Source organism: Aptenodytes patagonicus, chromosome 2, assembly GCF_965638725.1.
Source record: "Aptenodytes patagonicus chromosome 2, bAptPat1.pri.cur, whole genome shotgun sequence".
Taxonomy (NCBI): Eukaryota; Metazoa; Chordata; class Aves; order Sphenisciformes; family Spheniscidae; genus Aptenodytes; species Aptenodytes patagonicus.
The window spans coordinates 92,528,454-92,548,032 of NC_134950.1; the positions used below are offsets into that span (position 1 = coordinate 92,528,454).

Sequence of the window (19,579 nt, forward strand, 5' to 3'; positions counted from 1 at the left end):
AAGAGGAAAGCGGTGGGAGGGCGCTGCGGGCGGAAGCACTGCCCGCCGGGAGGGAGGCTGGGCCGCGCTTTGCCCTGCCCGGGCCGTGGCCGCTGGGGCATGAGCGGCCCGGCGGCTAGCAGCGGGGACCGGTCCCGCGGGGGCTGCCTGCGGGCCTACCCGGCGCTGCCGGTGTGGGTGGTGGAGGACCACCAGGACGTGAGTGCCCGGCGCTGGGCGGTGGAATGGGGAGTCCCTCGGGTGGTGCATGGGGAGTAGCTTCGTTTCTTTCTTTCTTTCTTTCTTTTTCCACAGCGTGGAGGCTTGGTCTGGTAGGTGGAAGCGAAGGGAGATGCCCGGTGGAACCTCTGTGCGGTCGCCGGCCGCCTCCCGGCAGGATGCGCCTTCCCGCGATGTAGCCGGGTTCTCCCTGCTGTAGGTGCTTCCTTGGGAATAGTCCCCGCCTCCGCAGCCATGCCCAGGCCTTAAACCTGCGTTCTTTTTCACTAGTGAAACGTAAATGAAGTTCAATGCCCAGGTGACCTGAATTTCCTTCGCGGTTCAGCGATTAAGTTAATTAATGCCATGATCGGATTTTGGCGTCTTTTTAAGCAATTATTGCTGACTTTTTTTTTTTTTCCTTGAGTCGTAGTTGCTATAGTTAAAAGGAGACAATACCTACATTACACTGCTCTTAGAATTAGCTAGGCATTAGTGCAGTACTTGGAAGCTCAGCCCTACACAGTATATGGCATGTCAACAGCAAATTGGTAAATATAATCACATCCCAACAAGCAGATTGACTGCCACTTGATGAGAAATGTTAAATTTGGGACTTTGGTTTTTTTAGTTAAGTAAGTAAACAAGGGGGTGAAGAAGGAGTTGCTTTTGAACTGCTGTTTCTGTTTTCTCATATGGTTTGCTTATAGTAGCATAAGCCGAGGCCTTAGTCCTAAGTAAGCGGATTCTTTAGCCAGTGGTACAGAAGCCCGCTGATTTCAGTGAGGATTGCTGGGGGCATGAAGACCCTGTGGAGGAAAAAGTGAAAAATATTAACTCTATCAGTGTTTTGCAAACAGAAAGTTTTAGTGTAATAAAGTTTATTAAAGAAAATCATGTTCTGAACTTGTAAGTAAATAGTTTAACGCAGGTCATTTTTGCTAAGAGTCACTGAAATATGTGATGCTGTGATAGCTGGTTTTCCATGGTAACCAAGGACTAAGAGTGTCACTGTGATAGGAGTACTGAGATAATGACTATTAATGGTTCATCTTTGTTTTACTCTCTATACTTCTGTTTTCAATTAACTTAACGAAGTCTATTCATACTAAATATATACACTGTGTTTTCAGTATATGTGTGTATATGCATTGGTCTGTCTTGCATAAAGCATATATGGCCTTTCATCCCAAAGCATAAGAACTTCACAGAAACTTTATACAGTCCTTTGCTTACACTGATGTTCCTCTAGGGCAAGGTGTCACTAGATGCATCGTACTTTGATTAATAATAACAGCTGGTATAAAGGAAATTTTGTTCTTAATCTGAAGTAGGAGAACTTTTTAACTTTAATTGCAAAGAATGTAGATTTTTCAGGTAGTCCAGATTACTTCCTTTTTCCAAAGAAGTAATAAGTCATGGATCAGGGAACCCTTGTTATTTTTAACCTTGTTTTATCTGCTGTTACAGTAGTGTACATATTACTGCATATGTAGTGGGTAAACTGAGGAATTTATTACTAGGCAGATTGCATACAGTCCAAATTTCAGCTGTCAGACATGTTTTATGGTTATGCCCATGCAGTACACAGGATTTGTCATCTTAATCAGTTTTATGCCAAAAAATTAGCTCAGTTTCTGTTGTAATGTAGAGATCACGTGTAATTTTTATTGCCCAGTCCTTTTACAGTCTTCACATTCCCTGTATAATAGGAATGTGATTCACAGTCCTTGCTGGATTTGTTCTGGCAGCTAAGGCAGTTATTGTCCTGTAACTGTGGGAGGGACTCCATGTACTGCAGTTCGGTGTAAGAGGTATCATAAATCAGCCATCATTTTTCTCATTTTGCCACCCTACATTATTGCACTTCAGTGGTTCGCTACGCTATAAATTGATGAGTTGCCTCATCTCCTGTTTTTCCCACCTTTGAGTGAAGACCTTCAGCAGGGGATAAGGTTGGGCAGTTAAGAAAGGTAGTCTCTTTATTGCAGCCACTAAATCATGTAGGGATTAGGAATTAATCTTTCTTCAAAGGAGATAGGTTAAAAGATCAGCTAAAGTTTAAATGATGGTGGGATCAGTTTTCACTCTCTATTAGTTAACTTATAAAACACAAGTAATGAGATGTTTTTATCTCCACAGCACCCACGCATGGTGAGGAAGCTTTATAGCATGGAGAAGGCAATGCAGGGGCAATGTTCTGTAGAAGAGGAAATGCCTTCCTGGGATTCAGTTGTAAATGAAAAAAACTAGGAATTAAGTTGAATGATGAGTGAGAAGAGCTTCTGCAAACAAGACTTCCTATAAAGAAGGAAGGAGGGAGTAAAGCTATGATTCTTCATCAGCTTCTCATGTGTGGAACTCTTGGGCTCATAATGATTACAGTTCATGAGCTGTCTTGCTGCTGGAGTTGTTTCCCCTTTGTATTGTTTTCCATCTCCTCGTTCCTCTAACCCAAATTCTAAAGGATTACGAGTGGGACTAGTGTTTTTGCTGTTAAAGCCATTGCATTTTTTAGCTCACTGGTTACAATGGAAATATTTTTATTTGTGTTGTTTTAGGTGCTACCTTTCATCTATCGTGCCATTGGTTCAAAGCATCTTCCTGCCAGTAACATCAGCTTTGTTCATCTTGATTCCCATCCAGACCTTCTTATTCCTGTGAATATGCCTGCAGACACTGTATTTGACAAAGAAGCTCTTTTTAGGTAAGTCCTCGGTACTGCATCAGAATACTTTTAAGTCTGCTTCCTGCTGCCTTTGATTTACAGTGAATATTGGTATGACTGCGTAGAATGTATGAGCAAAAGAGGTGTAAGTCAGCCTCAAGTTGTGTCTTCTGTCTTTTCACTTTTACTGAAAACTTAATTTTTTTTGACAGAAAAAGTTATGATTGTGTTTTCTGAATGTGGTCAAATATTTAAGTCGCATATCAAGCAATTTAAGACTTCCAAATTTACTTTGTTTAGTTGTTCAGTAGTATATCATGTTATTAGGCCAATTAGTTCCTCTGAGTAACAGGACAGCACCCTGAGTGGGTGCTTTATGTCTGAACAGCTGTGGTTTTAAAACAGCCTTTCTCTCTTCATACTGCAAAATTGACTTTGAGATTGAAATAACATCTCCTATGTTGACATGGTGAATATGTGAAATTGAACAAGGTTTTCCTATTAAGATCATTAAGACCAATATTTTCCCCCAACTTCTTAGGTAGGTAACAAGCCACAGAGTGATCTTTGCTATTGTCTTTCTTTTCCTGTTTTAAAATAAGTATCGATTGCTTCAGTGTTATGGTGATTTAGCAATGACCAGATGATGTAATTGCTATGTAAGTAATTGTATCATGCTACCCATAGTCACTATTTTGTTTTCTTTGTTGGATGAATAAGTTTTGTGGACTATATCATACACCTAAAAAAAGAGGGTGTTGATAATCAGGAAAGTTGCTATTCTGTAGGTGCTGATTGACTCACTTTAATTACTGAGATTATAATTAAAATCTACTTGGAGCAGTTTACAATAAAATACTGCTTGAGGTCAGTTGAAAGTTATTTAGAACTGTGTTGATGATGCTTCTTGTACTTTCCTCTGTGTGATGTATCAAGAGAAAAAGGACAACAAATCCATGTAGTTTATAATCAAAGTGCCATACTAAGAGTGAAGCTGATTGCACTCTATAATTCTAAGTTTTTTAATTCTACTGTAGACATTTTTGGTCTGTCTTATGAATAAAGATTTCCCTCTTTTTCTTTCTTTGATGAAGTGAACCTTACACAGAGTACTAATTTCAGATGATTTGTATGGGGGCTTTCAAGATGTGGAAGGTGTTTGTTGTGTTCTTGGCCATGTTTTACTTACAGGGAAAGTAACAATATTATCTCCAGCCTTTCTCCATTCATTACAGTGAATTAAGTATTGAGAACTGGATTATGCCTGCTGTTTACGCTGGCCATATTTCTCAAGTAGTATGGCTTCACCCACCCTGGGCTCAGCAGATCTCAGAAGGAAAACACCATTTTTTAATTGGGAAAGACATATCAACAACTACAATCAGGTAAATTGTCTGCTGTCATATGCTAATAATATAAAGGCTATCTCTGTAGCTTTTCATGGGTGTTTTTTTGTATTCTTGGATAAAGATGAAAATTTAATTTGTATTTGTGAGTTCCTTAGGTCCTACTGTGACTGACTATTTGTGTGCATAGGTACAGTTAAAATTGTACCTTAAATTCTTTTTTTTATAGGTAATTCTAGCTATTCACAATACATTTCAACTACCCAAGTTTTAAATTAGTTCTCTTCATTAAAGTCAAAATCTCAGAAAGCAGTAATTTTTAACAGAGAATTTGGGTAACAGAGGGCAGCAATTAGATCCTCCTCAGTCCTCCCGTATCAGGACAAAACAAACCCAGTTCCCTCAGCTTCCCCGTCATGTGCTCCGGCCCTCTAATCACCTTAGCAGCCCTTCTTCAGTTTGTCATCATCTCTCTTGTCCTGGAGGCCCAAACCTGGGCAGAGTATGTCAAATGGGACCTCACTGGTGCTGAATAAGAGGAGATATCCCTTGCCTTCCCTTGCCTTCCCTTGCCTTCCCTTGCCTTCCCTTGCCTTCCCTTGCCTTCCCTTGCCTTCCCTTGCCTTCCCTTGCCTTCCCTTGCCTTCCCCATGTGTGTGTTTTTGTTTGTTTGTTTGTTTTGTTTTTTTAAGTTAATATACTAGTTAAGCACTGAAACAGCTATACAGGCAGATGGTGAAATCTCCATTCTTCGATAAAGTCAAAACTCAACTGGACAAAGGCCTGGTCAGCCTCATCTAGCTTTGAAGTTAGTTCTGCTTCAATCAGATGATTGACAAGAGACTTCCAGATGTCCCTTCCAATTTTAATCATTCTGTGATTCAAGTTCCAGTCAGAGCCCCTCATCATTCTGCGGGATGCAGTCAATGACAATTTCACATTCACCATATTCACTGCATTGTGATTTTGTACGGCTTGAATGGACATTTACAAATCATGTTTCTTGCCAGCATATTGGAATAAATCTTTTGAAGCAAGTTTAACAGAAGGCAGCAGAGAAATGCTTTGTTTTACCACCTAAAATAAAACACAAAAGCTCTGCAATTCTGAATTTGAGGCCTGAAGTAAACCTAAATAAGATGACAAAAGCTGGTGCTTTCAGTTACATTTAACCATGAGAACTAGCACACATACAGAAATACTTCATGGTGGCTGAATAGCTCTCCCACAGATCCTCTGGTCGCCTTAGCAACCTTGAAAGCAACATTTCCAGCTGCCTTTTGAAGACGGTCAGGTACCTTTTCTTCAGGTTCTAGGCTTACAAAAATCATGAAAGAAGAAAGGGAAAGAGTCCTCAGAAGTATGAACTTCCTAAAAGTTTTGTTGACAACAGGTGGCTGGATAGGCAATAGATCTCTTAGTTAGTGTCCCACTAAGGGAAAGGCTGTAGCATGAGCTCGTGTTGAACCCTGGAGAATTTCTGAGAAGAGGCCCTGTGAACGCCCCATCAACAAGATGAAGTTGTGATCCAGGCTGTCACCTTAGCAGGCCTAAGACAATGCAGCCACAAGACACGGGGGAACTAAGCTTCAGATTTCTGCTGCTCATGAAATTACTTGTCTTTGTGGTTGATTGATGATGATACCCTGTAATCCAATGAGGCCTTAACACAAGTGAGCAGAAGTTCACACTTCTTCTTAAGCTTATTTTTTAATCTGAATTTATGATGCTTAATGTACTGAAATATGGTTTGAAAATAATATTCTTTAAATTTTCACTGTAAGTGGAGTTTTTAGCGTTGTTCGTTTTTGTTTGTTTGTTTTTAATTAAGTGGATACCATTGATATGTAGCTATTCATTCTCAAGTTACCTGCTCTCCCCCGCTTAGAATAGGGAATCTTTATTGGTGGTAAAGAAAAGTTAAATGCTACCTATTAATTCATAATATTTTACTTTTACTAAATCAGTATCCATGGGTTTCAGGGCACTTCTGAAGCACAACTAACAGAATTTTCCTTAAAAAATAGGCAATCCAAGACAAAATAGCCATAGCTTTGCAGTCTTACATGCCATAAGATTGACAATATCTTGTTAAATTCGGGATGTTGTCTTTAAAATGCAATTCAATGGCAAATTAACATAGAATATCCTTCTTATCCATTAAAAACCTTGTAGGGCTATCATAAAAAATATAGAGTGAATTTTAATACATTGATTCAGCAATAAAGAACTAGAAAAAACTTCAATTTAAAAACCTGAGGATTAAAATAAATACTTTTGTGTACACAGTTTTATTGCTTTTGTTACCCATCAAACATCTACTCATTCTTCTCATGATCCCTTAAGTGTACATGCTTTTTCCTAAGCTCTTTGCAAAGATGTATATTAACTGTGAGTTATTGTCAATTGTAGGGTTACAGGTACAGATTGTTACTTTTTAAGTGATGGTCTTTATGTCCCTGCTGATCAGCTAGAAAACCAGAAGCCTTTAAATTTACACGTCATTCTCATCAATCCTACCGAAGCATCAAACAGCCAGGAAGAAAATGGTGAAGTAGCATCTGCTAAGAGACTGAAGCTAAATACAGATGACACAGCAAGCACCGTTTCTGCCTCTTCATCAGTGGTTCCTGGTCACCTTGATCACAGCACCCCAAGTCTGAAGAAAAAGGAAGTACAAAGCGCAAGTGCGCCGAACAAGGCAGGAACATTGTCAGAGTGCTCAGCTTCAAGCTCTCTCAGAAACGGTGAATGCCCAATAAGGGAAGTTGTTAAAGATGTCTGCCAAGTACTGCAGAAAGGGGATGCATATGTTTTAGACATTGACTTAGATTTTTTTTCAGTTAAAAATCCATTCAAAGAAATGTACACACAGGTAAGCATGAGAACAGAGAGGCCTCTTACGATTCACAAAAGATTTATGTCGATGGAGAAACTGTCATCTAAGCTAAATTAGCAGATCAGCTGATCATGATTAATGATTCATGGTAATATTTGAAGGAGAGACATTGTAAGGGAGTGTTTGCTCCAAAGCATTACAACAACCTAATAGGGGTAGATCCTTATATTTGAAATTGGTATTGAGTGCACATTCACACTGAGAGGTGTATGGCTCATTTCTGCTTGTTGCTTGGGACATAAAGCTATGCTTGGGTTTCCAAAGGTAATGTTCCGAATACCCACAGCAAGATTTGTCAGGGAGGGATGACAGATTGTATCATTTTTTATCATATTGGAAAGCCACAATGGTATCAGGAGACTCTGCCTTTCAAAAAGGCATGGTGGTGGTGATTATCTGAAGAGTGGTAACTTGTTCTGATGAGAGGCTGTTACTCTCATTTCCTTTGTCTGGACTGCCGAGTATAAGGATGAGCAAGCAGCTGTTGTCTCTGATGCTGTGGCTTTGAGCCTAAGGCTCTGCCTTGTATTCCATTTATAACTTGGCTGCACAGCAAAGGTAGCTTACCTGTATAGAGTCATAAATATGTAGATCCTCAAAGGTGCAAAGCAGTTAGCACCTTTTCTTGACATGAACAGGATTTTTAGGAACTAACTAATGTGCCCTGAAAATTGGGTGTGGCACCTAGGTTTACAAATTCTTCTGCAATCTCCTGACTGTTTTTAGCATTTAAATCTCTCTTTTTAAACACTGTTTTAACTTCAGCCTATGCTGGAAAACATCTGACATCTTTGAGTTTCAGCTAGACTACTGCTTTCTTGTTCACCATAAAGAAGTGAATATAGTGTCCCTGACCTCTGTTAGCTTCTGACATTCAGTATTTATGATCACAGTGTCTTCAGACAACGTGCAATGCCAGTTGTTCTGAATCAGAAAGAGAAGCATACAGCAAACGGAAAGCACTGTGGGGGTCTTGCCATATAAGAATAAAATTCAATACCCCTCTTAGGGCTTGAAATACATTCTGAATAAAATAATGGAGGAGGGTTGTTTTTTTTTTTGGGGGGGGGGGGTTGTTTCTTGTGCTTTTTTTTGGTTTTATGCTATGATGGGTTCTCAGTTCTGGGAACCACTTTCAGAAGTGGACTTGCACAGAGCACCCAGCATACCTTTTTAGATATAACGATTAATCGTTATTATTTCATAACTATGTTCCCTTTATTGTAAATTATGATAATTCCATCCAAAAATTTTTCCCAAATTAACACTTGAAATGTAGGAATCCAAGGAAAAGCTAAAAAGCAAGTATAGTTCACCAATCCAGAAGAGTATTGTCTTCCCACCAAAAAAGTCTAAAATCCAAAACATTGTCCTAAAGATGCTTTGTATTTCTGTAAAAATTTAATAGTCTACCCTTCTTTTCTCCCTCTGCTCTGAAAAATTCATGAATGTTCACCTTTTTAATGCTGTTAAGTAAATAATGAGATCTGTTTATCCTTGATAAATTAAACCTGAATATTATCAAGGAATAGGGCTGACAAGCCCATGTAATAGTTTACTTGTGAACTTGTTAGCCAGGCAGCCTGAAGCCCTTACCTGTCCTGTTTTCCTTTACAATCATACTCTCTTGTTGGTTTTGTCTGTCTAAATCTGCCATCTCAGTTTTACTCAGCATCTCATTGGGACCTTAGTTCAGCAACATGTATGTTTAATTTCAGAGACTCTTTAACCAAGAGATGATAAATACTTAGTTTTTAAAGCTCTGTTCTTGAAATTAGGTTTAAAGTTAAGTAATTCCACAATGTTTGGCTGAGGCCATGAAGTATTGCTTTCTCAAGCCTCACAGCGTCTTCCTCACCTGCATTTGTAGAGAGTTGTCTGCAGTACTAAAGCAGAGGAATGATCTTGGTGATCAAATTCTTTTTTTGAAGAAGGAAGGCTTCGAGGATTTTGTTTCTCATTTGAAGAGTCTAATTTTTTGCCTCTTTTTTCTTTTTCAAAGACAGAATATGAGCTTTTGCAAGAGTTGTACAATTTCAAGAAGCCTCACAGAAATGCAACAGAGGTATGGTATTTCCTTGTGGGATGTATGAGGGAATGATTCTTTTGACTTACCCAATAAAAACGAGTTACGACAAGGAAGGAACCTATGAAAGGTGCTTAATGAAGTGGTCTCCAATTAAGCTATGCAGCATGCTGAATACTAATCAGCAGCATCTTAGGAATTCTGTCCTATTAAACATTTTGGTTAAACATGTGAATTGCATAAATATTTAGCATGAGTGTGAAAATTAATTTCTGTAAACAAGTGGTAATTGACAAGGAAGAAATGAAAACATAGTAAGTCATCTTCAGTCTCCTTTTTATGGCTCAACAGGGCTTTGGTTTGGGTTTGTTTTGGTTTGGGGTGTTTTTTGTGTTTTGTTCTTTTTTTTTTATCCCTCCAGGCTTTCCCCTTCCTTGCCCTAGTTGCTCTTCCTTGATAGTCAGAGCTGTGCTGAATGCCTAACTGGTATTTTACCTGTTTATTTAGATGTGGAAAGGCTGGTATTATACCACTGTAATGTACTTTTCATTGTATGTGTTGTGTGCTTCTGAATCATGGAAATGTAAGCCTGCTGTAGTTGCCAAAATAGTCCTTCAGCCCTGAGCCCAAACCATGGAGACAGCCATATTAATGGTCATTACACCAAATAATTTCTAAACAAGGTCTTGTCTTTGCTTTCGTAATCTCATCTGAACACTATTACAGAGAGATTCAACACATATACTTATCACAGATTAATGAATCCTAATTAATGTGTGTATAAAGAAATTGAGGTATGTGGAAGATTGTACAATTGATTCTCATATTTCTTAGTCAATCAGCAATAAAAACAGGTGCCTATTTAAAAGGTAGTTAAATGTAAAAGGGGTAAACGCTCGTGATTTAAGTGCCTGATATGATTTCAGGGCATACGTTATTTACAAAAGCCAACAAATTTATAGGAGGCAGCTGAAACGGTTAGCAGACAGTGAGTAATGGATAGGTATAGAACTGAACAAGGCAAGACTAGATTTGTGGATGTTTTTATAGTGAGACAGTCAATTTAAAGGGTTTGAAGGTAGAAAGCTAGTCAACTTTGTGTTTTTCAAAGCTTCAGAAAATATCCTCGATGTCGAGTTTCTTAAAATCCATTTTTGTAGTTCCGGAGTATGGTTAGATGTACATTTCTATCATACTACAAGATAATAGTGTGTTGTTTGAGGTTTTTTGTTTGGTTTTGTTTTTTAAGTAGTATAGAGGGGGCTCGGATGTGTCTTTAATGTAAATTACTGGTGCTGCTTAGAAAAGTATCTTATTCATACCCCAGGACAGGATCATAAAGCTGTACTTCATGAACGGTTGATACCCTCAGCTCTTAGAAATTAGCCCAAAGTTGACATCACTGGCCAAAAGCAGCAGTATCTGTTATATGATACAGCCAGCAGAATCCTAAGAGGGAATTGTTATGTTCTTAATCGTTACCCATCTATTCCAATGTGCTTTTTAATAATTTTTGTTCACACACCACTGCACTTTTAATACCAAATATGCCAAGCATTGCTTTTCATTTGATATGTTATGTAGGATCTCTTTCTGCAAATGTTTGCATGTACAAAACTGTTTTCATGTATGTAGCCTCACTCCAAGAAGATTGCCTCTTTATGTATTCTCAACTTTTTAAGAAAGGGCATAAACCTTTGCAGGATCAGAGCAATAACTGACATTTTAAATTAATTCTATTTTTTTTTCAGGCACACAGAGCTGAAACAACCTCAGAGCATCAAATAGCCCATTTTGTTTTGTTTTTCTGAACATGCATTTGATTTAATTATATTCTTCTTTTTTTAAAACTTAAAAAATTAAATTCTCCTTTCATCATAAAAATGTAAAGCTTGTACTCCTCTGAGCATTTCAGTGCTATAGAAACAAATCCAACAATTAGTCATATACAGTTTTTTAGCTCTCCCTGGTGTGTTCTGCCAGAATGTAGATGTGGCTTTTTTTTATTTGTTGTGGGAAAGACAGAGCAGAGAGAGTTGATTTGTTCTGAAGGTATAACAGCTTCTGCAGGCATTCATTCTGATCCTCTTGAAAAGACGTTCTGTAGTAATGAATCAGTTGTTTCTGATTCCCCACTTTCAGTAGATCAATCATTTCAGAATTTAAATCATAGGATAAGCCATGACATTCTTACTTCTTTTTTTCCTAACATACTTTTACACGTGCTTATTTAAAGGAGGGCTTGCTGGATTGTGTTGAAAACCGTGTTCATCAGCTAGAAGATCTGGAAGCAGCATTTGCAGATTTGTGTGACAATGATGATGAAGAGACCCTACAGAAGTGGGCTTCGTACCCTGGGTAGGAGATTTCTAAATGGCTTAAAATGCAAATAGTAGTTTGGGAACCGATTCGCCCACCACCTTGCTTACAGAAAAGGAGAGAGGCTGGATAGGATCTATGCAAGGCTACCATTTTTCCTTTAGTTCTAGAGGAGAAAGAGTCAGACAAAACAAAAGAAAAGGCAGTCTGCTGTCTTCAGTGCTATGGTAAGCCTTCCAAGATCAGCCTTGTACAGCTTCATGCAAATTCTATTGTCTGTGAAGGGAGGCACATTTGGCGACTAAAAATTTAGTGATCTGTGTGAAGCAGAGCTCTCAAAAAAGCAACAAACTACGGAGGATATGGAGAAGGACTTCTTTGGTGCTCCTGAAGAATCTGCTTTCTGTGGAAAAATGGAAGTGAGTGAAAGACTGTACCTGAGCAGCAGTGTCCACAAAACATCTCAGCAGCATCTGCTATGCTTTTAAACTAAATGTTTTCAGCTGAAAAGAAACAGTAAAATTCCAAGCTTTCCCTTGATGGAAAATCACTCATTTTCCCCATCAAATGCAGCAGTTACTGCCAGACCTGCGTAACAGTGACCACAAGCATTTCCTATCCAGTTCATACAACTTCGAGCTACAACAGCTTCTCCCCAGGTCTGCCCTAAAAGAAGTCTTGCCAGAGGCAGGTATGAGTATAGGGGCTTTCTAAGAAAGACCTGGTGAAACAGTACAATAGTACCGATAATTTCCATTTTTCTTAGGTGCAAGATGACACGGGCAAATTTCATTTTCAGATCCTAAGCCATGATAACTTCTATTTTCTTCTGGTTTCTCTTTTTTTTTTTCCTTTTTTTTAAACCATTTAAAGTAAATAGATGTATTTCCAACTGTTTATGTAACGAGTTTTGGTTTTGTTTTAACTCCAGAATGAAGCCACTTGTTCAACTAGTTCACAGTTTGAAAACCAGGATGGAAAGCCCAGACTACGAAATGGTAGGTGACTAGGTAAAAGAGCAGAAAGTGGACAGATTTCAAAAGCATAGCTTCAGCAAGGAGGGAGAAGATAATGCTTCATTTCAGACTTGCTTCTTAAATTCAGGACTTTGTCAGGTTTTGGTAGTTTTCCTTTTTTTTAATGTCTTATTATTTAGGCCAGCTTTTCTTTTTAAAGATTCTAAAATTCTACCCTGCCAGCCTATATTTAGGCAACATTAATGTGATCTTTCATGACTGTGACGTCTCAGGCTGCTTCCTGTGAAGGAAGGTTTCATTTCACCAGGGTCTATTGATATACTTTATAGAACTTAACTTAAGGTACCTATTTGTAAAAGATCAGACCTATCATCCTCAAGGGCTGCAGCATACTCTGAATTCATAGGAGAGGTACAGTGTACTGGAGATAATGAAACAATCCATACAACCTCCAGAATTTTATTCTTTTTGTTTAAAGAACACATTGGGGAAAAAAAACCAACTCTTACTGCCTGAAGAGGTGTAAGTTACTTACTGGGCTAGAGATGGTATCTTAGAGACTTTTTACACAGATAAGCTATATCAATAATTCATCAACAGAAATTAAATCTGTTTAATTTGCATGCAGGTCCATCAGGCTGGTCTGACCTGTGATTATATAGAGCTTCCTCACCATGTTAGCACTGAAGAGGAGATCGAAGGCCTCATACAATCTGTTAAAGTTCTACTAAAAGATATGCCTAAGCCCACACTTGTGACAGTTGCTCGGTAAGACTATGCGGATACTTTTACTTTAAAACACTCAGACTGTGCTTACGAAGTTAAATGATTCTATCAATATAGCACTGGTTGGCACTTCTTAAATTCTGTCTTAAAGTGGAAGCCTTACAGTGTAGTGAAAATTGACATTTGAAAATGTTGATCATAAGGCAGTGACAGTATCTGCACAGCTGAGGGAAGGTTCTGTGCTGATGGCCAGTTTTACTGGGCTTTACAGTAGCTAGCACAGATTTCAAAAGCAGTGAAAACATGATGATTTAATGAGCTTCAGCACAGGCTATATAAAGCCTGTGCTGAGGCCTTGTGTGTGTTGAGATTGATAGCTGTCGCTGGGGTTCGTACATCTCCACTATTATTACTTGTGCTAGTAAGAGCAAAACTAGCTTGGACAAGCCTCCATGGGCTGAAATCACACGTTCTAGGGTTCATTGTACTACAGTTAGGATTTCTGTTTTCGGTGAAACTTCTGATGGAAGTGTTTTTCATCTAATAGGCTGAAAGGGATTTATATTCTAGAAAGCTCTAGTAAAGCTTTGTATGGGGTAAAAGTTATGCTTCCAGGATTGTAAGGGTATTATTTGGGAGAACAGGATGGAGTTTGAGGCCAGGGACCTGGGAGAACCAGGGATCTGTCCTGGGAAAACTTAATTTGAAGACCACAGCGTATCTGTTGACAAATTATTGTAATTTAATCACTTCAAAAATACTAAGTGTGCCCTTAAAGGGCAGGCAACAATAGCAGAAGGTGACATGAAATTGTTTTTGTCAACAAGAAATAGTATGGCTAATACCTACAATAAAAGAAAGCTGTATTTCCTGTGCCAGCTGCAGGGTTATCATCCACTGTTGCAGATTATGTAGATCTTGACAGACATAAAATCCAAGAAGTGTCAGCTCTGCTTTTTTACTAGTATCTGTTTGCAGTTCAGTAATAGATACTGTAAATAATGTTATATCCCAGGGATTGTGAAGATTTGTTTTTCAAGTTTTCCTACCTGTTTTACTAGTAGCATTTGAATTTTGCAATCTTAACTTTCCAGCAGTCCTTCAGTTAGATCATTTGCTTGAACTTTGACTGCCAACATGTTGTGTGTCAGAGTCAGGAAGAGAGTAGAACTGGAAGGATGAATAGGTCACATTCCTACTCTGCTCCAGACTTTCTATTCAACTTCAGGCAAACTGATACCATTGAAAGTAGTGAGGAGAAGCACAGCACTATGCTTTGAAGGGATACTGGGAGGCAGAACTCACCACAGTTTGAAAGCAGCTTCAGCCTAGACACAGAGCATTACAAGAATACAAAATGTGGTGATGGTGGCGATACCTGTACTCTCTCACGCTTTTTTCGTTTCGTTGTTACAGATCAAGTTTGGATGACTATTGCCCTTCAGAGCAGGTTGACATCATTCAAGAGAAGGTTCTCAATTTAATAGGTTCAGTGTATGGTGCTCTGGATGTGCACTTAGATTACTCAAGCACCTCATCTTTTTTGTGACCTTTCTTCATGTATTGCCCTCTAATGCAGTGGATTAAATTGCATATTAGCTATGGTTGCAAGGGGAAAAATACTGTTGTTTCAGCAGGTGGCACTAGAACCCAAGCTGACCAAGAGCTAGTTTCGAGTTGCATTGCTTTCTCCAAGCTGCATCTGAACTGTTACCCGTTTGGCTTTATTCAGATTATTTCTGTGATTATTATTTTTACTGTCTTGCTTCTTAAAATTGGTGCAAGAGAAACTATTTTTTGTGCATCAGATGTACTTTTCATCTGACTTCTTTAAGTGTCTGTAAAAAAAAAAATACGTATATGTAACTTCTTAAAGTAAATGGATTTCTTTTATGTAATTAAACTTTTTTTGATGGAGTTTGGTGAGTACAGACATGTTCCTGAGTTGCACTGTACCTTTTAAAAAACTTATCTCAATAATGCCATTAAGACATTAGGTTTACATAGTGATTTTTCTTAACTGCTGTGCTCGAGATGACCAAGAATCCCCCTACAGAAACTAAGTGGAGTCAGATCACGTACTGCTTGCGTAAAGTTTTTTGTTTTTTTAAAGTAAGAGATGCTCGTTGCTGGGCTTTTTTTACTGTCAAATCAGTCCCCCTCTTCTGTGCTTCTCTGAATGAAGGAAGAAGGATGGCTTGACCTCTGTCTGGCACAACACCATGCCATGTTTCCATTCCAGTATTTCAACAACATCCGATCTAACACAAAACTCCACTTCTGTCTTTCCTCTTTTTCCCTTCCCCAAATACCCCTTTCAAAATGAAACATCAGTCAAAGCAACTTTTGGCTTGATACACTAAGCAGTTAGCATCATCACAGATCAGGACCCAGAGAAAACAGGGGTCTGAAATCTTTCCACACCAATAACAAACTGCCAGTTGCTTCCGTGAACCTGTCATGCTGGCAATGCCCTCACAACCACAAAGCCAGTAAGATTACTGCCCTTTCTTAGGGAAATATGGTCCATGTTCAGCTGTTTTGGAGCCCAAAGATTGAACCAAAGAATAAATTATTTGATTCAATGTCATAAATAAAGTCCATATCTATATTTCTAAATCTAGATCATCTAGACTGGATGGTGGGGTTAAGTCACCAGACTCGTAAATGAAGAGCTCATTAGAGGACTGACAGGTATCTTTCCTCTTGTAGACAGAAACACGGGCCAGACAACCGGCTCATCAGCACCAAATTTTCCCTCTGTTCCTTCCCTCCAGCTATGCTGTGAGGGTTGTCTGCCTCATTGCATTGTCCTGTATGGCCGAGGACCTTCCCATTTCCACTGTTACTCCTTTGGAAACAACTGGAGCATTAGAGAGTTGGTGGCAGGGCTGCATACCTGGGACTGGGCTGACTTGAGAGCCTGGGCACATCCCAGCAATGAGAAAAGCTAGTGCAGGATTGAGCTGAGGGAGGGTGGGGAGAAGTCACCCTGGTTACAGCCATGGCTCCAGCAGGCTGTGTTGTCGGGCCAGCCCCTGGATATCAGAGCCCCCAGGAAACGCTCAGGACAGCTTCAAGGACCATGATGAGACAGGACACCTAACAGCTCCTCCTTGCTACTCCTTCCTCCTCACACTTCTCCCCTGCTTCAACATGGGGTGCTCCATGGGCTGCTGTTCCTTCAGGAAACACCCACCTCCTCTGGTATGGTCCTCTCCCATGGGCTGCAGGGAAACACCCGCCCCACCGGGGTCTCTCCAGGGGCCGCAGGGGCATCTCTCTCTCTGCTGGGGCGCCTGGAGCACCTCCTTCCCTCCTCCTGCTCTCCCCCCGGGGCTCGCAGGCCTCTTTCTCACACCGTTTCCCTCAGCCCCGGCTGCCGGGCAGCGTTTTGCCCTTTCTCAGCCAGGCTTTCCCCGAGGCGCCCGCCCGTGGCTGAGGGGCTCAGCCGTGCCCTGCGGTGGGGCCCTTGGAGCCGGCTGGAACCGGCTGTGTCCGGCACGGGGCAGCCCCGGCCCCTCCTCACAGGGGCCGATCCTGCAGCCCCCCACGGCTGCTGCCAGCGCCTGGGCACCTGCAGCTGGTACAAGCTGATGTGCTGCAGATACTCTGTTTTGGGACACGGAAGCAGAGTATCAGTTAGCCAGGCAGAACTGTGCTATTGCACCCTGTGCATTTGTTTTTCTGGGGCTAACATAATTCTCTACAGCGCAGGAGTGCCCCAGCGCCTTTGATCCAATTTTTTTTTGTTTGTTTTCTACAACCTTATTCAAAGCCCAGCAACGAGCGTCTCTTACTTTAAAAAAACCAAAAAACTTTACACAAGCAGTACGTGATCTGACTCCACTTAGTTTCTGTACGCAATGTATGGCTGTTTATAATTTATGAAGTATTAAGGATCTTGGATCCAAGGCTAGCCATGTCTTTGTGACAGAATGCATAAGCATGAAGAAACTGGGTCCATGGTCATTGTCCTGGTTTCGGCAGAGATAGAGTTAATTTCCTTCCTAGTAGCTGGTACAGTGCTGTGTTTTGGATTTAGGAGGAGAACAATGTTGATAACGCACCGATGTTTTAGTTGTTGCTAGGTAGTGCTTACACTAGTCAAGGACTTTTCAGCTCCCCATGCTCTACCGACTGAGAAGGCTGGAGGTGCACAAGAAGCTGGGAGGGGGCACAGCCAAACTGGCCAAAGGGACATTCCATACCATATGACGTCATGCTCAGTACATAAACTGGGGAAAGCTGGCCGGGGGGCTGTGACCGCTGCTCGGGGACTGGCTGGGCATCGGTCAGTGGGTGGTGAGCAATTGCATTGTGCATCACTTATTTTGTATACTCTTTTATCATCATTATTATTATTTTCCCTTCCTTTTCCGTCCTATTAAACTGTCTTTATCTCAACCCACAAATTTGACTTTTTTTTTTTTCCGATTCTCTCCCCATCCCAATTGATGCGGGGGGGAGTGAGCAAACGGCTGCATGGTGTTTAGCTGCCTGCCGGGTTAAACCACAACAGTCATGGAATTTATTCTACTGGAAGAAATATTTTAAAATAATTATATATTTACAATCTATAATATAGTCATTTCTATCAACAGCAGAAGTAGTAAAAAACTGTGGAAGTGCACAGTCTCTGTAGAGCAAATACTAATGTTAACAAATGAACTTAACTATTTCAGAAGAAATTACAAGCAAAATTTATTCATAATAAAAAACAATATTCTAGGTGGTATTTTCTCTTTCCCATTTCAGTTTCATTTCCAAATAAATCCTGTGTGGTTTTGTTCCTCTGGAAGTGGCAGTTTTTTCTAGAACCAGATTGCTTTCTAAGTTAAATGGTTCTAAAACTGTTATTTTCCAAATAGCAGTACTGAAATGAGCAAAAACCGGGTACAGAAGGTTTTGCTGCTGACTTCAGTGAAGTTAAATCTTTGTTTCTGAAGAAACCATCAGTTCCAACTCCTTACAGGATTCATCGTAAAAGCATGCATCACTGGTACTGTGGGCCTTTCTTCCCCGTCTTCCTCCCCCACCAAACGTGCACACACCTCCACAGCCATATTTGAAAACTACTAAATAAGACAGCGGAAGTCTGACCTTTAAAATCAACTCTTTACCACCCTCCTACCGAAAACAGACCATGACGATGCAGCTGTTTCCCCATGTGGAGGTGGCCTATGACATTACAGTGAGTTGCAACAGAGCAGGCTCTAATCCCTTCCCTGGCCATCCAGAAATTTGCCTCTCCTACATGGCCAGCCTGAAGATGACACTGCCAGTCTTCAGCCACCTTCAGCTTAGAATTTGCAGCTTTTATCAAAGAGGCTGTAGAAGCCCAGCAGTTCTTAAGGCAAGTGATGACAAGGTTTTGCAGACTGCCCTGAACCAGGCATCTTGGCATGGAAATGGTAGAGTTGTAGTGGGGTGAGCTGAGGTCATTACTGCTCCCTCTGTATGCCAACCAGGTTGCTGCAGTCCAGGCCCCATATTTCCTGAAGCCAGATTTGGCACTTCATCTCTATATTGGTGTTAATTCCTAGGACACACAGACATTTCCTGGAGGTGCTTTTTTCCTTCCTTCAGTGGTAGTTTTACTGCATTTCCACATGTCAGTCGCTTCAGTTGCCAAGGTGAGCAGCTCCGGTGCTGGCACAATCCGCAGCGGAGCGCTCCAGCGCGGTGCACAGGGGGGTTTCCTGACCAGGGAAAACCTCAGGGGAGCAGAGAGACCCGCCAGGAGTCCGCAACTCATGCGACAGCAGCTGACAAGACCTGGACGGGGCCAGGAGCAACAGCAGTTAAGCCCCCCACACCTATAAAAGAAGCCCCTGGGGAGCGCTAGTGGCCAGGGCGCGGCATGGCAGCCACGGCGTGGCACGGCAGTTTGCGCAGGAAGGGCGCTGTAACTCTGCTAGCTCAATCAGGGAGCAAAGATATCCACCCAGCAGAAGGACATGTCCTCTCTAAACTCGCCACAACTGACGCAGCTTCCCAGACAGAGCTCCGATGGGAACACGCTGCCAGCCGGGTGTCAGGCTGCAGGGTGAGCCCTACTCTTACGCCAGCACCGGACAGCAGCAGCGAGCACACCTGTGGGAGGTGCGCCCAGGGAGAGGAACTCCTCCGCTTAGTGACAGAGCTCCGGGAGGAGGTGAGTAGGTTGAGGAGTATCAGGGAGTGCGAGAGAGGGAGATGGACTACTGGAACTGCACCCTACCAGCCCTGGGACACACCTGTCAGGCAGACAGGGCACATGATACGGAGGACCCCCTATCCTCTCTCCACCCGGCAGAATGTGGTGACTGAAGGGATAGGGGCCAATGGTGACAAGTTTCTGCCCAGTGCAGCAGACGTGTCTCCTCTGTGACTACCCCACCTTCCCAGGTGCCCTTGCATAATAGGTACGAGGCTCTG

The 19,579-nt window shown here is 41.1% G+C and overlaps 1 protein-coding gene across 2 annotated transcripts; it reads left to right on the forward strand.

The window, feature by feature from the left end:
- The first annotated feature begins 57 nt into the window (after positions 1-57).
- On the forward strand, positions 58-15,076 carry C2H5orf22 (chromosome 2 C5orf22 homolog). Of its 2 annotated transcripts, none has more exons than XM_076330397.1 (9): positions 58-198; positions 2,760-2,905; positions 4,102-4,251; positions 6,625-7,087; positions 9,114-9,176; positions 11,374-11,495; positions 12,388-12,454; positions 13,062-13,201; positions 14,576-15,076. In XM_076330397.1, exons 1-9 carry the CDS (start codon positions 100-102, stop codon positions 14,706-14,708), a joined length of 1,383 nt encoding a protein of 460 aa, XP_076186512.1. In that variant the 5' UTR covers positions 58-99; the 3' UTR covers positions 14,709-15,076. The 2 variants fall into 2 exon arrangements, with proteins under 2 accessions (XP_076186512.1, XP_076186513.1); XM_076330398.1 differs by lacking the exon at positions 58-198 and adding an exon at positions 462-517.
- The last annotated feature ends 4,503 nt before the right edge of the window (positions 15,077-19,579 follow it).